This window comes from Aptenodytes forsteri, unplaced genomic scaffold, assembly GCF_000699145.1.
Source record: "Aptenodytes forsteri isolate BGI_AS27 unplaced genomic scaffold, ASM69914v1 Scaffold143, whole genome shotgun sequence".
Taxonomy (NCBI): Eukaryota; Metazoa; Chordata; class Aves; order Sphenisciformes; family Spheniscidae; genus Aptenodytes; species Aptenodytes forsteri.
This window is the reverse complement of record NW_008794951.1, coordinates 8,564,939-8,582,115: the sequence shown is the minus strand read 5'-3', so window position 1 is coordinate 8,582,115 and position 17,177 is coordinate 8,564,939. Positions and strand designations below refer to the sequence as shown.

General features: G+C 56.1%; 3 protein-coding genes across 3 annotated transcripts in view; 2 read left to right on the top strand and 1 right to left on the bottom strand.

The window, feature by feature from the left end:
- MORC4 (MORC family CW-type zinc finger 4) overlaps nucleotides 1-1,497 on the top strand; it is a 21,067-nt gene extending 19,570 nt beyond the window's left edge. Inside the window, 3 exon segments of the mRNA XM_019471025.1 lie at nucleotides 602-667; nucleotides 669-886; nucleotides 1,341-1,497. Of these exon segments, the coding sequence (XP_019326570.1) occupies nucleotides 602-667; nucleotides 669-886; nucleotides 1,341-1,497 (441 nt within the window).
- A 10,417-nt stretch (nucleotides 1,498-11,914) lies between these two features.
- CLDN2 (claudin 2) lies at nucleotides 11,915-12,738 on the bottom strand. The gene is made up of 2 exons (XM_009275356.1): nucleotides 12,685-12,738; nucleotides 11,915-12,646 (listed from the first exon to the last, which is right to left on the bottom strand). The coding sequence occupies exon 2, from the start codon at nucleotides 12,608-12,610 to the stop codon at nucleotides 11,915-11,917; it is 696 nt and encodes a 231-aa protein (XP_009273631.1). The 5' UTR covers nucleotides 12,611-12,646; nucleotides 12,685-12,738.
- Nucleotides 12,739-15,599: 2,861 nt separating this feature from the next.
- On the top strand, nucleotides 15,600-17,116 carry RIPPLY1 (ripply transcriptional repressor 1). Its single transcript, XM_019471024.1, has 4 exons — nucleotides 15,600-15,691; nucleotides 15,992-16,127; nucleotides 16,751-16,821; nucleotides 16,906-17,116. Exons 1-4 carry the CDS (start codon nucleotides 15,600-15,602, stop codon nucleotides 17,114-17,116), a joined length of 510 nt encoding a protein of 169 aa, XP_019326569.1.
- The last annotated feature ends 61 nt before the right edge of the window (nucleotides 17,117-17,177 follow it).

The following is a 17,177-nucleotide window of genomic DNA, read 5'->3' as shown; positions in this document are numbered from 1 at the left end:
GCAGCAGGTGTACCCCTGGAGAGACTGGCTCATAGATAAGGCTCCACTTGGAGCAGGTACACCCCTAAGGGTCTGTGGTCCGTAGATAAGTCCGAACCAGAGCAGGGGCAAGGGGAGGAGTTCATTGCAATGTTAAACCCTATAACCTTGCCCAAAGTGACCAGGGGTGGAGATTGTAATGGAAATACCTTTAAATTGTTGTAAGCCATGATTTGAGTTGCATGTTACAGGAATTACTATAGCAGGAACCACCTGAACCAATGGAGGACAAGCCTTACAAGAAGCAGTGCAAGTGCAGCAGTGACCCGACCTGAGCCGGCTTTGGGGCCCAATACCTCCATGTGGGCTCTAAACACCTGCCTGCTGATGGGAAGTATTGAATGAATTCCTTATTTTGCTTTTCTTGTGCTCATGGCTTTTGCTTTACCTACTAAACTGTCTTTATTCAGCACGTGAGTTTTCTTTTAGCCTTCCGATTTCTCTCCCCCATCTCACGTGGGGGGAGTGAGTGAGTGGCTGTGTGGGGCTTAGTTGCTGGCCGAGGTTAAACCACGACACCAACTGATATAATTCCTGTGCATGCACCGTCCTCCCATTTTAGGTGGAGAAAACTGAGCATGAGAAGTGTTGCCTGAAAACAGAGTTCTTGAAATGCCAACAGGAACTGGGCGCTGCTCAGAGCTCAGGAGATGGAAGGCTTGCCCTGCAGCAAGAAATACACGTGTTAGTGCCAAGCTGTGTGGCAGAAGTGGAAAGCAAAGCTGGCGAGGTCTGCAGAGGAGAAGGCTGAACTGACAGAGAGACTCAAGAATAGAGAGATGCACTTAGGGGTGCTGAGGGAGGCAAAGGTTTCCTGCAGAGGCTCAGAGAAAGAAGACGTGAAGAGGTCAGAGCTGTGGGTTGTCTGGTTGGCAGTCCCTGTCATCCCTAAGGTGGGGGGAGAGGGCAGGAGTCATCATGGGCTGCTATTTCCATAGGACACTGCTTCCCTGGTATCCATCACCCTGTTGTATAGGTAACTGGGTTATAAGTGAGGATCCTGCTGTTGTGAGGAGGTGGAATCACCAGATGAATCCAAATAATTGATCTGGCTTCAAAGATGCCCTACAGAAAGGCGCTTTGTCCATACTGTGTCTGTCCTATACTGTGGCACCTTGTTGCTGGATCCCTCACACAGTGTTCGGTCTGTAATGGAGACAAGAATGGGATGGAGCAAGGAACCCCAGTGCACATGGTACTCCTGGTAGGAACGGGGATAGCAGCTGGGTGTGTGATGGGAAGTATCAGATCCAGGCTCTTGCCACTGACTCTCCTCTTGGCTTTTGACCTCTCGCCCACAGTGTTATGGAGAAACTTAAGAACCTGCGTATGAATGTGAGCTGGCTTCCCTCGTTCATCCTCCCCCACTTGGAGCTCCAGGATATTAACTTTGAGTCAGATCAGGTGGATGAGATCTTGCAGACCATACTGGAGGAGACAAACCTCATGTTGGAGTAGTTCCCTCTCTCCTGCCACTGTGCCTTTTGCACATGATCGTTAATAAAACCCTGGTTTCTTTACTTGTGCTCTAGGTCATCATTCTATGGGGCAGAGGGTTCTTCTCACCCTCCTCTGGTCTTGCAGGACTGGTATGGCTCTTCTGCTCCCCATTGCTGGGGGCTGGTGTTCCCCAGATGGTGGAAACCCAGAGGCAGTGTAAGCAGAGGGGACTGCAGCATGGGCATGGCTCCGAGCACAGCCAGGCTGGGTCATGCCTGGCCAGCAGACACCCCCAACAGCCTCTTTGCTGTGCTCCTTAGCAGTCTGGGTTGAGTAGCAGAGAGGCAGGGAGACCCTGGCAGTGGCTGCCCGGCTCCTGGTGTAAGAAATATCCCAGGAGAGTGCAGCCCTGGCACTCCTCTGTGGCCATGCTGGAGTCTTCTTGTGACTAACACAGCTGACTGGCTTGGGCTAGAGCAGCATGGTGCTGACGTTAAGGATTTGGGCCCTTTCACTCCGGGAAGCAGTCTCGAGTTCATAGGTCTGATCAGCCCACGCAGCAGCTAAACTGGGTCCCTGCCTGTATTTTCCTCTTGAGTGTGTCTGTTTGTTTGTTAAATAATGTAGCAACATGAGGTTCCTTGAACTAAATTTATCTTCCCGTGTAGCTATGGGAACAGTCGGTGGTATGGTGATGCTTGGGCTTGCAGTCAGATCTGCTGCAAGGCTCTGGGCTAGCGTGGCTGAGCCCAGCTTCTTTCAACAGATGTCCTGCATGGGAGCTTTGCCTTTAAACTTTCTTTTTAGGCTTATTTTCTTTGACTCTTCTTTAGCCAGCAGCATGACCATCCTTTTAACCTGGGAAATGGTGAGGACAACAGGGTGTTTGGAGGAAGATGTGGGGTTCGAGAGCAGCCAGACATGACACAGGGGAATGGTCGCACTCAGACCAAGGGATGCTGCAGCTCCCTGTCCTGCCTCCAGCATGGTTCATGGGAAGAAACTAAGTGCAAGGGCAAGTGCATATAGTTCAATATTGTTCAAGCCTGTACTTATTTTCAGCTTAGAAGCTTCCTGAATCAAACATGGTTTCCTACAGGTATAAAATGACTGGCTTAAAGGAGCTGAGGAGAAATCCCCCTTACAGTCATGCATTCACTGTCCTTTCTGAAGTGTGTTCTCTTGCCCAGATGGTGGGTATGGAGGAGAGGGTGCGTGGGTGGCCAGCACAGTGTAGCTCCTTTGGCTCAAACACTTCATTTATCCTGAAAAGACATGAGACCATGTGACAGAAACCAGTGGCTTAGGTGGTATCACCAAACATGTATAGTATGTGTTGCCTGAAAGTCAGAGTTGAGCAACACAGCTATGTGGACAGAGAGTGCCCCATCCTGCGTGGTAAGGACTTTGCCACGTCCTTTCCCCCATGGCTGGACTTACACACATTACCACATAAGTTACTTTCACTGTTGCTAATGGAGATAAAAAGGACATGTCTATACAAATGTGTTTTTTCTGCAGGTTTTGTTTCTGTAGGTGCTGTAGGTGCTGTCTCTGTGTCTACCATTCCTGATTTCCTGTCTCGTTGAATCCTGTTTCATTTTCAGCTCGTGTTTCTACATCTCAGAGCTGTTTCTGTGACCTCTCTTGACATTTTCAGATTGTGCTGTTTACTGTGTTTTCAGGTCAGTACTGTGGGTGGTAACACTTGAGCTTGAAGGTAGCTCCCTTATCTCCCTCCATTCATGGTTTGAAGGTAGCATTTCTTATCTCCATTCATGTTTGGTTTTTTGCTTTTGACATCTCGCCAGCTGGTCCTCAGACTGCAGGACTATGCCCCCATCACATTTAATTTTCAATAGAGCTGTTGAGGAGATTGAATCTGCACCAGGATATCCCAATGAGTCGAAGTTTCCTTTCACAATGTTTGGGGCACTTGCACTAGTTTTTATGGTTTCTGAGGTGCAAAAGAGCCAGCGATCTTGGGGAGCTGCCATGCTTCTGATCATGCTAGGAAGTTTTATCCCAAAAGCCAGTCATCCTTTGAAGCATCTACCCTGGGCAGGGGAAGAGACAGACCTTTATTTTCTTCTCCAAAGCTGCTTCTAAAGCAGGAAATGTCCACACCTCCTTCAGGCTTGATCTCAATGCTCTTCACAGCACATACGTGTTGAGCTAGTAATCTTAGCTGCTGCTGCTCCTCTTTGCATCCTGTTTATTCCACCCCATTATAACTAGCTCTGGGATCTGAACTTTATCCTTAATACTACTTGACCTTATTTTTTTAGAAGATTATTCACAGACATCCCTGATGTTTGTCATGTCATGTGCGGAGCCCTTGGGCTAGACCCCATCTCCGGGAGGGAGCTGTGGCAGAGCCTGCATAACCCAGAGCTCCTCCTCGTTAATTCCTGCCACCTGGGGAAAGGAGAACGTGTTTGTGTGATGTACAGTAAACAGATACTCAGACATTAGTGATAGGAATGGGCTTTGCTGAATGAGGAGGTGGTGAGCAAAGGGCAGCTTTGATGCAAGTATCAATCGGCAGAGATCCATGAGCCTATGGAAGCATTTAACAGCTTGTGAACAGTTAGCAGGCTTCATACTCTCACCTCTCTGTGTCTTGCATTACCAGCAAAGCAAAATATATGCTCCTTACAGCAGTACGTGGGACTTTTGACATTTCTTGAGCTGATTTGTTTTCCTCAGTGTAAAGAAATAATACACAAAGCAGTTCTGTGATGGAGCATTTCCTAAATGGATGTAACTTGGCAAACAGTGCAACTATTAATTTTCCTTAGATAAGCTGGTATCAAAAGTACCTGGTTTTGAAACTTGGCACTTCTCTCCTGCATCTTTCAAAGCTCACTCAAAAATGCCCGTGCCGGAAGGTTGATGCCATAGTATTTTGGGGGGATTAAGTCGTGTAGTGAAGATAAATACTTATTGCAGGTGAGGAGGTCGGAAAAGCATCTCAAAGATAAGGCTGTTTGGCAAAGCTTTCTCCTCCCAGAGCTCTCCGCATCCTCCCTGTCAGTGCTGTGCTGTGCTCTGTGTAGCCAGCAGCCCTGGCAAGGCTCAAGGGGGAAACCCAGCCTGTCCTGCCCTTGCTTTCCAGCGTTGTGTGAGAGGTGTGCAGGAGCAGGCAGGTGGTTGAAGGAGGCAGGGAAGAGCAGTGCTGCGTTTCCCCTCGGCTCACGCTGCCGTGGGCACTGCAACTCTCTTCATCCCACCAGTGAGCTGGGAGTTTTAGTGTTGTATTTTGCAGGCAGCCTCCCTCTGCTTTGCAAAGATCTCCCATGGGAAAGGGTAGCTGCGCTCAGGGACAGCTGAGGATAAACTGCCAGCAGCCCTGGCAAGGCTCAAGGGGGAAACCCAGCCTGTCCTGCCCTTGCTTTCCAGCGTTGTGTGAGAGGTGTGCAGGAGCAGGCAGGTGGTTGAAGGAGGCAGGGAAGAGCAGTGCTGCGTTTCCCCTCGGCTCACGCTGCCGTGGGCACTGCAACTCTCTTCATCCCACCAGAGCTGGGGGAGTTTTAGTGTTGTATTTTGCAGGCAGCCTCCCTCTGCTTTGCAAAGATCTCCCATGGGAAAGGGTAGCTGCGCTCAGGGTCAGCTGAGGATAAACTTGTCTCTTCATACAAGACTGGGCTGCCTTACAGTGTGTTTTGCCCTGGTTATTCCTTTTTTTTCCTCTGAGGCTTTTACTCAGCCAGAAGTACTGAAGTTGGGTGGATTAGCTGCATCTGCCTGTGACCTGTGCAGTAAAACTTACCTATTTTCAATTGCAGACTTACAAGCCAGAAATCAGTCCGTGGGGTTTATGTGGGATGCTAGTCATCCTAGCACATCTGGGAGAGGAGATGTTTCGGTTTTGGGAAGGAGGCCATAACTCATAGCAAGACCCTTGTTTGTGAGCAGGCCCTGGGACGTCAGCTACAAGGACAGGTCTCCTGTAGCCAGCTCTGTCCAGGGAGGTGGAAATTTAATGTGTGTTAGCACAGTTCTTCACGTCTTGCTCCTTGGGGCTGAGCTATGGGGGCTTTGTGCTGGGAGCCGCTTTCGCCTTCCAGGGGCTTTGCTTTGCAGCAGAGAGGTCCTTCCCCTTGCCGAGGAACGTCCCCAGTCCTGAAGCGCCAGCTCTCCTCACCTTGAAAACAAGGAGCTAATTGTTTTTCCACCTGCTGTCTCTTACCTGCCGATCTTGCCTGGGCACAGGCAGCCTGTGCCTCCTCTACCTGCACGGAGATAGAGAGAGCAGCTTTGCACAGGCCAGCGGCCGGACCTGGGGTGAAATGACCTGCCAGATGGCAATCTGGAAACACCATTAAAATAAAGATGGATTGAGAAGAGCAGGCCGATGAGGAAGCATTCAGTTGCGGGGAAGGTCAGACATTAATTGCCTCCTTGCCTACCCATGCTCTGCGAGATACGGTGCGGGGCCTCCACTGCAGCCGGGGGAAGATTCAAAGGCAAAGGGCAGAGCCCTTGTTCCTGTGAAAGTGTACTGGAATAGCTCAAAGGGCATGGGAGCATCACAGTCGTGGAGCCAGTGATGGCTGCGGTCTGCCCTTAGCTCTGTAATGCCTGCAGACTCCCTGGGCTTCTCTATGCCATGGAAAACACGGAAGGCTGGAATTGCTCCCATCCCCCAAAAGGAAAGGGCTAAAAATTTGGGTAATGGAAACGCGTCTGTTGGAGCAACCTTGGGAGCACCTGCCAGGTATAGCCAGTGGTGTGCGACTTTGGTCCAGTGACCTGAGAAACCTAGAGAGACTTTTTCTAGAAAAGCGAGTTCAAGGCAATCATGCTGTTTGTGATGTGGGTCTTGTCCTGGTTTTAGTCTTTTTTAGCAGGCTGGACATCGCAGAAATAGAGGGTGTTGTAAGTTTTGTAAAAAAAGACACCTGCCTTGAGGAAAGATTAGTTCTCCGGTGTGGGAAAAGCTTCATCAAAGCACACCCTTCCTCTGAAATCCTGAGTGGAGATAAGATGCAACCCCAGAGCTGGTGAAGCCTCCCTGGTTTCTCTGCTTATGGGGTGACTTGTTGTTTCTTCCAGATTCCTGGCGCACAGCAGACAGCTTGGAGGGGCTCAGCTGTGTCTGGAGTCTGAGCATCTTTGAGGTATGAACCTAGGTTAGCAGCTGCCGAAATGTTGTGCCCTCAAGTGTACCCTGATCATGGAGATGACAGGCTGGTAGACTGGATTGCTTGGGATGACTCTGCAGACTGGCTAATGTGGTTGCAGCTCAGTTTGTCTATGTAAAGGTGTTTGGGGTCCTCTGGTCTTCATCTCTTCTGTGCAGCGCAGTGCTGTTTAACCATCAATCGGCAGTGGAGCTGCCGAGGGTGCAGGACATTTTCTCTTCAATTCTCTAGGCCAGTTGTCTAGGGCAGATTTTGGCTAGAGATGGAGTCTGTTTTCACCAATATTTCTGTAAAATCCCTGGAAGAGCTTATGTTTACATCACTATAAAAGTGTGTCTTGCTGATAAAGCTTATTTTGCTGGCTAAATTGGTGTAGGTTCTACTGATAAAGCCTGCTCTCGCTGCTACAGATTGCATGTATGCTAGGTTTGCTGACATCGCCGACCTGAATCTCCTCTAGTGTAGATTAGACTCAAATTACAGAGAAATCTGACTGTGATGTTAATGTAATGCCTGGAAGATCAAACGTCTGTGTCCTCTTCACAGGTATCATCGTTTCCTGAGATAAACACTGTTTATAACTCTCCTGATAAATTTCCAAGCTGTTGTTCAAACCCAGCCAGGAAGATGCTTTCTAGCAATCTCCTCTGGTGCACCCAAAGGTCTCTGTCCCCTGCGGTGCCACGGATTTCATTCCACCCTGTTTCCCTCATATCTTTCTTTAAAGACCAAAAGATCCTTTAAAGTGCCTTTAAACAGGTCTCTTCCAGGAGGCTGTGGAAAGCCATGAGTTTGTGGACAGGCTTTTTCTCCGACTGAAGGTGTTTTCTGAAGAGGAGCTGGTTTCTCACTACCCCTCACCTCCATTGCAATGTCAATCATTAAAACCAGAAGAGCCAGGCACCAACAGCCTCATGGCAGTGTCCCAGCTGTGTGACTCCAGACGGGGTCATCCCCAAGGCTTCGGGAGAGCAGGAAGCCTTTGGAGGTAAAGAGTGAGTGCAATTGCCAGCTGAGCATCATAGATGCCCTGAGGTGAAACCATGAGGCTGTTTCCCAGGCTAGAGTGTGGCCACCAGCAGGGACATCAGGTGGGGCCTGGGGCATGGCTGGGGTGTGGGGTGCATCTCCCATTCCTACCAGCACAGTCCATGACTTGAGCTGTTGCTTAGCCCAGCCCGGGAGTCAGGATTTTAAGTGCCTGAGAGCAGCCTTTCTCCATAGCACAACCTCTGCTGCTCCTGAAAAGGCTGCTGTAACGCCATGGGTAGGAAGAGTTTGTCTTCTTCCATGCCAGCCCTGGCTTGCCAAGGGGCCAGGAGGCCCCGGCACGGCATGGGAGGCAGCTAGGAGTGTGCTGCGGCTGGGAGGAGGGTGGAGGAATGTGGAGGCCCTTTCCAAGTGCCTCGGCCCATCAGGAACTTGGCCTGAATTTTCTTCCCCCTCCTGCCTCTCCTATCTGAGCACTTCCCGGGGGCTGCGGGTGGAGATGGGCTCTCCCAGCACCAGGCCTGATACTCCTCAGAGAGCTTGCATGGATTATTTGCTGCTGCTTCAGATCAGCTGAGCTAGGCAGGAACGAGAGGCAGGTCGGGGATGCCAGAAGGCGCTAAGCTCTGCTTGCCTGGAGGGCTCCAGGGAAGCAGGAGGTGTGGGATCTGGCCAGGTCTGGGACAAACCTGTGCCCTTTTGCACCCTGGACATCCCTACCCAGTGCTCTGCACGAGAAGAGGCTCTGCTTGCATGGGGCAGCAGCCAGGTGCTGCTGGGCCAGGAAAGCAGGAGGGTGCTTTGGCCAGGGCATCGCCAGGGATGCTGTGGACGGTGGGTGGGGGTGCCCAGTGGTCAAGGGCTAGCTGCGAAGGCCTTGGTGACGAGCATGTGTTGTTCCCTCTTCAGAAGAAGAAGTCAGGACTTTTTCCATGTTTCTCACGACCATCTGATGAGGTTGCAGCCCCTGGCCCAGGTGCGACTGCGGGTTTGGGTGTGCTGGACGTTGATACTGCCTCTATTGCTTTTGAAGATAAGGGCATGTTAGTATTTTATTGCCCCCTTTCCTCATCTGAGGCACCATCCAGAGCAAGAAGAAGAGAGGGGAAGGACTTATTTCCTTATGACGGGGGATTAGTCATTGCAGCCTGGCCCGCCAGCGAGGGCCTGCAAGGTTCCCTGCTCCACCATGCCTCCTGTGAGCCCGGGAGCTCAGAGGAGGGAGCTGTTCCCCACGCAGCCCTCTTCCCACCCCTCCTCTGCTTTCCTCCTGGCTGCCTGTTCCCTTCGCATCCCGCTCCTGTCCTGAGCTGGGGCCGTGCTCCTCCATGGCTTTCCCGCAGGAAAACCTGGAACACCCTCAGCTTTTTCCACTGAGTTGGTGAGGGGCAAGAGGCGACCTGAGGGGCTGGCTCTGCACTGCACTGGCTGGCTCAGCTCCTTTGCTTCACTCATGCTTTCCATTGGCAGAGCTGGCTCCCGGGGCAGTCTGGGCTCCCGTCCTCTCTGGCTCTGGGCTGGGCCACATCCAGCCTGCCCTCGAGGACCCCGACTTATCAATAATGGGGAACATGGTTATTGTGCGAGGCAGAGATAACCACCGCCACCGCATTTGTGCACTCGGTGTCCTTCCCTTCCCTGTCCTCCGCTCTTGCTGGTAAAGAAGTGGAAAATCCTTTTCAACCTACTTTGCCCTGTTGCCAAGTTTCACATCTTTGGGTGCATTCAAGTTAAAGGCCAGGAAAGCTGGAGGGGAGAAACCTTCCCCTCCCTGAGCCCACCCACGCTTAATGCAGGGGCTCCTCCTTGGCAGGATTGGAGGCACGGGGGACTGGGGAAAGGCTCGCCCCCTTTTCAGTGTGATGCTCATCAGCTCCTCTACTGCTGTGCCTCAGCTGAAGCCGGCGTGCTGCACCCACGGAATGGGGGTCTGGTGTTGCACAGGTGAGAAAGAAAGCTGAGGGGCTGCTGGGGATGTTGGGGCACCTTGCAGTGCCTCTGCCCTGCACTCGTCTGTCCAAACCACAGGTGTTTCTGTACCTGAGCTCCTCGGTCTGCCTGCCCTTGCCTGTGCCAGCTGCCTCTCTCCTTCAGGGAAAGGCCGTGCAAAGGCTGACTCCTCTAAAACCAGAAATCTTCCCTTCTGCTGCTTGAAGTGTTAATAAACCCAGCACCAATCAAACTGTGAATTGAGTGTTTCAAATGTTCCTTTGTTTAATTAGCGGAGCCCCTGTCCACAGACACAGGCAGTGCTGTCCGGCCCCACAGCCCGAGGTGGGAGGCAAGGGGCAAGGATGCGGCGCCTAGGAATTCCTCTTCTTTGGAGGCGCGACCTCTCATACCAACTATTTTCTTGCCTCCTCTCTGCATCAGCTGCCCCAAACCAAAACATTTACAGCTGAAGGACTTAAGTGAACTCGCGGCATCTCCTGGGGGGCTGCAGCCAGCAGGCTAAGCCCCTTGCATGCTTTCCATCCTCTGCACCCAGGGCTCTCTTTTCCCCAGGGCAGCAATAAGTAATTCAGCTAGCCTGGGGCTGAGGTGGTGCTTTGTCCCTTGGCCATGGAAAGGGGGTGACTGGCCTTTGCCTTGAAATCCACCCTGATCCCCTCCAGCAAGCATCACCCTGGGGACGAGTCCCCGGGTGGCCCCTTGCTCAGTGAGGAGGGGAGAAAGCGTGACTTGACGTTATCAGGAGTGTGTTAACCCCATGGCAAACATGATTTCACTGGTGCAAGGGTAACAGTGGTGACGTCTGAGCAGGGAACATGGTCCCGTCCTCTCTGGGACCTAATCTAAATTGCTTTATGAGGGGCCAGCAGGTAGACCAAAGCCTCCTGCTCCCTGGGGGACAGAGAGCCAGGGCAAGGGGGTCCCCAGGCGGCCCTGTGCTGTGGCACGGCAGTGCAGGGGTTGTCTCACCTCTGGCGGTGAGACATCAGAGGGGGTATGGTGGTTAAAATGTACTTGGTCCTCGGTGGGCTGTGGGGCTGGGCTGCCTGTGCCTCCTCTCCTCCTGCGGTGCCCTGGCACGCACCCAGCATCCCCCAGTGCCACCGGCAGCCTGTGCAAGCTGTCATGCTGCTGCTACTGTGCAGGGCTGCAACCACACAGCGCATCCTGCCACTGCCAAAGGGTCACGTGGAGCAGTCTTGACCCCTGCCTGCCCATCCCTTGCGGCTTACAGATGTCTCACTGGTGGCGTTTTTCCTCCCAAAACAACCCCTGCAAGTACCCCTGGGCTCAGGACCTGCCTGTGAGACCCCTCTGCAGCTGTTTTGGGGTGCTCAGCCTCCGCTGTGGCCAGCGGCTGCCTCAGGTGCTTGGGATTGTGTTGCCTCCTGGGTGCCGGTGCTCACAGCATCCTGGGATAGAGATGCAGTGATGCTGGGGCTCTCCCCACTGCCTGGGGACCTTGACGTACCACATGCACCTGGGGGCAGTGAATCCGCCTGTGGGCACCCTGGTCCCAGTGATACCTGCATCCTTAGAAGCAAGCAGGGCTGGGGGGGACACACATTGCCTGCCGTTAGCCCCCGGGGAGCCGCGCTTGCCTCCGCTGGCACCCTCGCAGTGGTGGCACATGGCAACCTCCCAGCGCGGTGCCCAGGGACAAACCGTGCGGGGGAGTGACCCCCCCTCCCCACCCCCTGACAGCACATTTGCCTGGGCTCCTGAGTGGCAAAGCCACGGGGTGTGGGGGGGCAAGCCAGAGCAAGGGCCGTGGGTGCCCTCTGCACTATGGACCCGCCAGGTGGGCGAGCGCAGCCCCCACCACTGCCCACCCTGCCAGGGGAGCTGCCAGGGCCCCTTGGTGCCGGAGGAAAGCTCAGCCACAGCCTAGCTAGAAACACAGATTTATTGCAACATTGGTTTGCAACCAGCACTCAATTCCCCAGCAGTGGCTCTGGACCCACGCAGATGCCCTGATCCCCCTGTGATGCCTCTGCAGCCAGCGGGCTGGTCCCTGGGGGCACAAGCCCACCCACCCCCATCCAGGCAGGCTTGCTGGGGTCCTGCTGTGCCAGGGGCTGCCTGTGGGCTGGCAGCATGGAGGGAACAGAAGCTGGATTCAGGGTCCTTCACTGATGTAAGCCACCAGCTGGAATCTCTGAGCAGTCGCAAGACTCTCAGGATCCCTGGGGAGAGAGCGGGGTCAAACCCCCCAAGCCTGTGAGCGAGAGGGCTGAGCATGGGAGATGCCACCATGTCTTCTCCTCTTACCGCACTCCTTTGGTGCCAGCCCGGATACTTTGGGGAGCTGGGAGAGGTGCCAGCCCAGTTCCCACCCGCAGCTGCTACACATATCCTGTCAGGTTGTAGGAGTTGAGCTCGCTCTTGGTCTTCTGCGTCTGGCTGACAGAGGGCTGGGGGCTCTTGCCCACCAGCAGCCGGGGCTGGTAGGTGCTTGTGTAGGTGGCCGTTGGGTCCCGGGCAGGGCAGGAGGTGCAGAGGATGAAGCCACCAACAAGGGAGAGGAGGGAGGAGATGATGCCCAGGTAAAGCGCCTCCCCGAGCTCGAACTTCATGCTGTCGGGGAGGACGGGGTTGCGGAAATCCTGCAGCACCACATGGATGTTCCACACCAATGGGATGAAGCAGAGCAGCCCCCCGAGGATGAAGACCGCGCCGCCCGCTACCGCCACCCGGTCCTTGCCTGGCGAGCCCTGGCTGAAGACGGTGCACCTCATGCCCATGACGGTGAGGAGGCAGGCAAGGGAGGAGACGGCACAGGAGCTCACCATCAGGGCTTGGGCCGCCTGGATGTCGGCAGGTAGGTTGAGTAGGGAGCTGTAGATATCGCACTGGGTGATGCCTGTGCTGTATGTGGCGCACTCCATCCACAGCCCCTTGGTGAAGCTCACGGCTGTCACGATGCTGGAGCCAATGTAGGAGCTGGTCTTCCAGCTGGGCAGCAGCGTGGTTGTCAGCGTGCCGATGTAGCCCAGGAATGCCACGGTGTAGCCCAGCAGCTGGAGCCCCATGGAGACCATGGTGGGGGCTGGCTGTCACCTCCCTGGGCCTCACGGCTTCTTGCCCGGCTTGCCAGCAGTTCACTTCCACGCGCTTACCTTCCCATGGCCCTGCCGGCAGCTCTGCTCGCTGTGCTGCAGCTCCACCCCACTCCCAGGGGTGCTGGTTTTGTGTGGGCACCGGCACGTGGGTGGGAGCCGGGGGGAGGAGAGGTTACCTGCAAGAGTGGAAAGCAATTCCTCCCCGATTAACGATTGACCCAAGCCTGTGGGGGAGCGCCAAGCGCCCTTTCACCTCCGCTATCTCTCCAGCCAGACTTCAGAGGCAGAGCAGCACTGCCTGGGAAGGACGCCAAAGCCCTCCCTTGCACTGGGGCCGCGGGCAGGGAAGGAGAGTCAGCCACTGGTGGGGGGAAAGTGCCAGCTGCCTTCCTGGGAGTCCCTTGTCTTCTGTGATGTCCCGAGCCAAGGAAGCCAAAAAGCTACGGCTGCACCATGTTATTTGGGACCTGCCGGAGGTGATTTCAGGTGGTGGCCCTGAGGCTCCCCCAGCTGAGGAAGGGGGATTGTGCCTCGTCCCCATCTGCACGGGGCTCACCCAAGGCATCTGCAGCCACCCACCACTCACCCTGACCTGGCAAGGCTCCGGCGGGACAACGGGAAGCGCCCACCTGAAATTGAGCCATGGCTATCGGTCTTTCTCTGATGCTGGGAACAACGATGGAGAGGGATGCATGTGACAGTGACACCTGTGTCCCCAGAAGAGCCCAGAGGTCCATGGAGGGCAGAATTACATCAGGGCAAAGCACGCTGGCAGCACCTCAGGGATGCTTCCCTGGAGTGCCCCAGCCGAGCGGGGTGACGCGTCCCTTGGTGGGGTGAGCACACTGGGGTGCAGCTCGTGCTCGCTGATGTCAGCGGGGGTTTTTCTGCTGGTGCCATCTCCTGCCCGCAGCCTTGGGTGCAGGCAGGGGGGTTTGGCAGAGGCACTGGAGTGGGGTGGTTTGTTTTCCCTCTGCCTTGTTTCAAAATTCCCCCTCCCGCGGCATCTTGCGAAACTGGACTGAGCCCACGCCACACTGTGCCGACACCACAGCCGGCAGCCTCTTGCCCTGGGAACGCTCTTGGCTGAGAGTGCCGCTACCGCCCAATGCCTCCACTCCTCTCCCCGCCCCGCTGCTGGCACCTCAAATGCTTGGTACCAAAAGGTTCCCAACTTTCTGTCTCCTTTCCTGTGTGCTAACCAAGACCACCCGCTCCGTCTCAGGGGTGTTGCTGCAAAAGAAACACCTGGGGTACTTGGGGTGCTGGCAAAAAGGCATGGGAGGGTCATGCCAGAGCTCTGCGGTACTTACAGAGGCGGCTGGAGACACGGCGTGGGACCGAGGGTGGCCACGGCCAGGGGTGACCCAGGACTGGAGGTGTCTGGTTGGGGCAGGGTGAGTGGCTGGGGCCCCGACCCAGGGGATCAGGGGCTGCAAATTGTTTAGCTACGGCTTTGTAAAATCCACCTGCAAATCTCAGCCTGCATCAGAGGCTTATTGCAGATCAGAATTAAACCCTTTCAGCGTCAGGAAGGACTGGGGAGCTGGGATGCCTCATTTTGCTTGTTGTCTATTAATTATCAGGGTAGGTTTGCCTAAGTGGCTCAGGTCTGTGGCTTGCTGTCACCTTTCTGGCCAGCCTTGGTGGCCAGCGGGTGACTGCGTGCCACCATCCATGTGTCCACTTCGGGCTGCGTTGCCTGTGCTGGGGTCGGAGGGGCAGTGAAACGCCAGCAGGTTGAACTCCCCATGCCTGCAGGGTGAGCTCAGGCTTTCGGTTCGCTCCTCCTGGCCCTGCTTGTCCTCCACAGGGTTTGTTGTTGTAAGACTCCTGGCCCAAATGAGGAGCAAATGGAGATGGTAATGAGGGCTGCACTGGCCCCGTGCCCCCTCCTGCTTGCCGGCTGCCGCAGATGGAGAGGGGCAGGGAGGGCCCCTGGTGACAAATTGTGCTCGAAGCTGAGCAGGGTCCGGCCAGCATTTGGACAGGGGTGTTTGGATGCTGATAGCAGAGCTACAGCAGGGACCATTTGCTATTTTCTTTCCTTGTCCCAAATTAAAACCCTCCCAGGAGTGGGAGGTGACCTGTCTGCCAGCGGCACCTCAGCTCGAGTGCTCGGGCAGAAGCAGTGGGCAGGAGCACCAGGCAGGGACAGGACGCGTGGCAGTGCTGGGGTGGGGGCTTGCACCCTCATATCAAGAAGCTTTTCTGTACCTCCCAGTATGGTCCACATCTCAAGAAGCCAACGGAGAGGGCAGGGAGCAGGGGCAAGTGCGTGCTTTCCCCACTGCGCCAGCAGTGTGGGAACGAGGCCTGGCCTCTCCCCAGGGTGATCTGAGCAGAGGCCATGGATGCCTGAGCAGGACCATTGCCCCGCCTGGGCCTGGCGTCCACCCCTTCCGTCCGTCTTCCCTCCCTGTCCTCTCTTGAGCATCCCATCACCTGCCTCCTGGTTGCTCTGTGCTTGCCACCACTGCAGCCTATCACACTGTCCTCATCATGCCCATCACCCTGTCCCCAGGGCATGCCCATCAGGCTGTCCCATCACGTGGCCATTGCACTGTCCCCATCCCATGCCTATCATGCTGCCCCAGCACTCCCCATCCCTCCCCCACGTCCCCCCTCCCTTATGCAAACGGCTACAAAGAGCACTTAATCATCCTTGTTAATTGTCTCTGCTTTTCCCTGTTCCCCCCTGGGGATTTTCTCACAAATGGTGTCTAACTTTTCCCTTCTGTGTTTTGCTTTTCCACCAGAGATCGCAGCCCCTCCGCCCCCAGCCTCCCCCCAGCCCTCTGTTTACACAACTGGGACAAATTTCACACGCCAGGGACCACTGTCCCCACACCTCTAGTCCCTGGCTCCCCTGCCCCGAAGAATTTGTGAGTCACCGGCTGGGGCAGGGCTATAAAGGTGTCCTCGCCAAGGGTCTGCAGTGTCCAAGGGGACACCGTTGCCTGCCACCATGGAAGCTGCTGCCTGTTGCCTGCCTCCCCACGGGCTCCGGGTGCCTGTGACCAGTGCTCGCCCAGCCCCAGGGCTGGAGCAAGGGGGAAGGTACCTGTGTGCTGCGCAGCCTGGGGGGACTGGGGAGGGTGGGGAGGGCAGGGCGTGCGCGGGAGGTGGGATGGGGAAGGCTCCAGCTGGATTCTGGTGAAGGCTGGGTGGCTCTGCTCTGATGGGAACCCCTTGGATCCTGGTGGCTGCGGGTGGGAGAGAGGGTGCAGAGCCTGGGGGACAATGCTGGGGGCTCCCAGGCGTGCTGGAACAGGACGAGGAGCACTGAGGTGGGGGGCTGAGCCGGGCAGGTGAGACTGTGGGGCTGGGGGGGTGCGTGGCTGCGGTGGGGGGAGCAAGGCAAGGAGGGAGCAGGCCAGGGTGGGTGGCTGTCGCACTGAACCTGCTCTCCGCACCTAGATCCCTGCCTCTCTGGAGACCGTGGCTGCCCCAAGCAGAGGAGGGAACCGGACAGTGGAGGGAGCAGACAGACACTGTGAGTTTTACAGTCCCTGCTTGGGTCCCCCCCAGTTTCCCGCTAGCAGGGTTGGGGTCCCTGTTTGGCAGAAAAACAGTCTCTCGCACCATACTCCTTCACCCCCAGCACGGTTGCATAGCAGCACTGTGCCCTGGTGCATCACCCCTCTGCCCCACAAGCCATGCAGCCTTGCGGGGCGGGGCCGGGCAGACCCCCCAGGGCAGCTACAGCCAGCACAGCCATGCCGGGGCCTGAAAGGGCCGCCTGTTCCCAGGCCTGGCGGGCATTCCTCAAGGGGTTAGCGGGATGCCTGGGCATGAGCTTTTGAGCACGGGGGGGAGATTACACTGGCAAAAAGCCCATCGGGGAGGACGGGTAGATGCCAGCTTCCTTCGCGGGGGCATGAGGACCTAAACCCAGGGGCAGAGGACGGGGGAGAAGCTGGCTTCAGGGCAGGCTGACCCTGCAGGGGTCTGCCAGGTCTGTGGGGCATTGTCCGCGGCGTTGTCCGCACCAACGGGAGAGAAAGGTCCCTGCCCTCGCTGCCAGCTGGGGTCCCCGTGCACCCTGCTGCTGCCATGCCAGGAGGAGGGGGCAGCAGGAGCCCCAGGGCAGGTCCCACCCCAACTGTGTCTCCTCAGGCTTGGACTCGGGAGGCAGTGGGGGATGGTGGCCCCGACAAAACGCTGGCGTTTTTCCACCACCCAGTCAGGTACGTCCCCTGCTGCCGGGTGCCCCGGCTGGGCCCGAGGGCAGCGGGCAGGCGGGGGCCCTCACCCCGGGTCTCCCCACACAGGCTCCTCTGGCCCAAGTCCAAGTCCTTTGACTATCTGTACGGCATGGGGGAGAAGCTGCTGGAGAACTTCCCGGTGCAGGCCACCCTCTGCCTCTACGAGGACTCGGGCAGCGAGGAGGAGGAAGAGGAGGAAGAAGAGGAGGAGGAGGAGGCAGGGGACATTGCGGCAGGTCCCCCACCGCAGGCAGGCAGCCCTGGCAGGCCGGTGTGAGGGCAGGGTGCAGCGGGCGAGGGCAGGACGGCGGCACCAAGGAGGTGCAGGCAGATGCCTG

Coding starts and splice junctions, on each gene's coding strand:
- CLDN2 (XM_009275356.1), bottom strand. CDS start 12,610: ATGGTCTCCATGGGGCTCCAGCTGCTGGGCTACACCGTGGCATTCCTG.
- RIPPLY1 (XM_019471024.1), top strand. CDS start 15,600: ATGGAAGCTGCTGCCTGTTGCCTGCCTCCCCACGGGCTCCGGGTGCCT. Junction 15,692..15,991: donor GGGCTGGAGCAAGGGGGAAG/GTACCTGTGTGC, acceptor GGGGGGAGCAAG/GCAAGGAGGGAGCAGGCCAG. Junction 16,822..16,905: donor TTTTTCCACCACCCAGTCAG/GTACGTCCCCTG, acceptor CTCCCCACACAG/GCTCCTCTGGCCCAAGTCCA.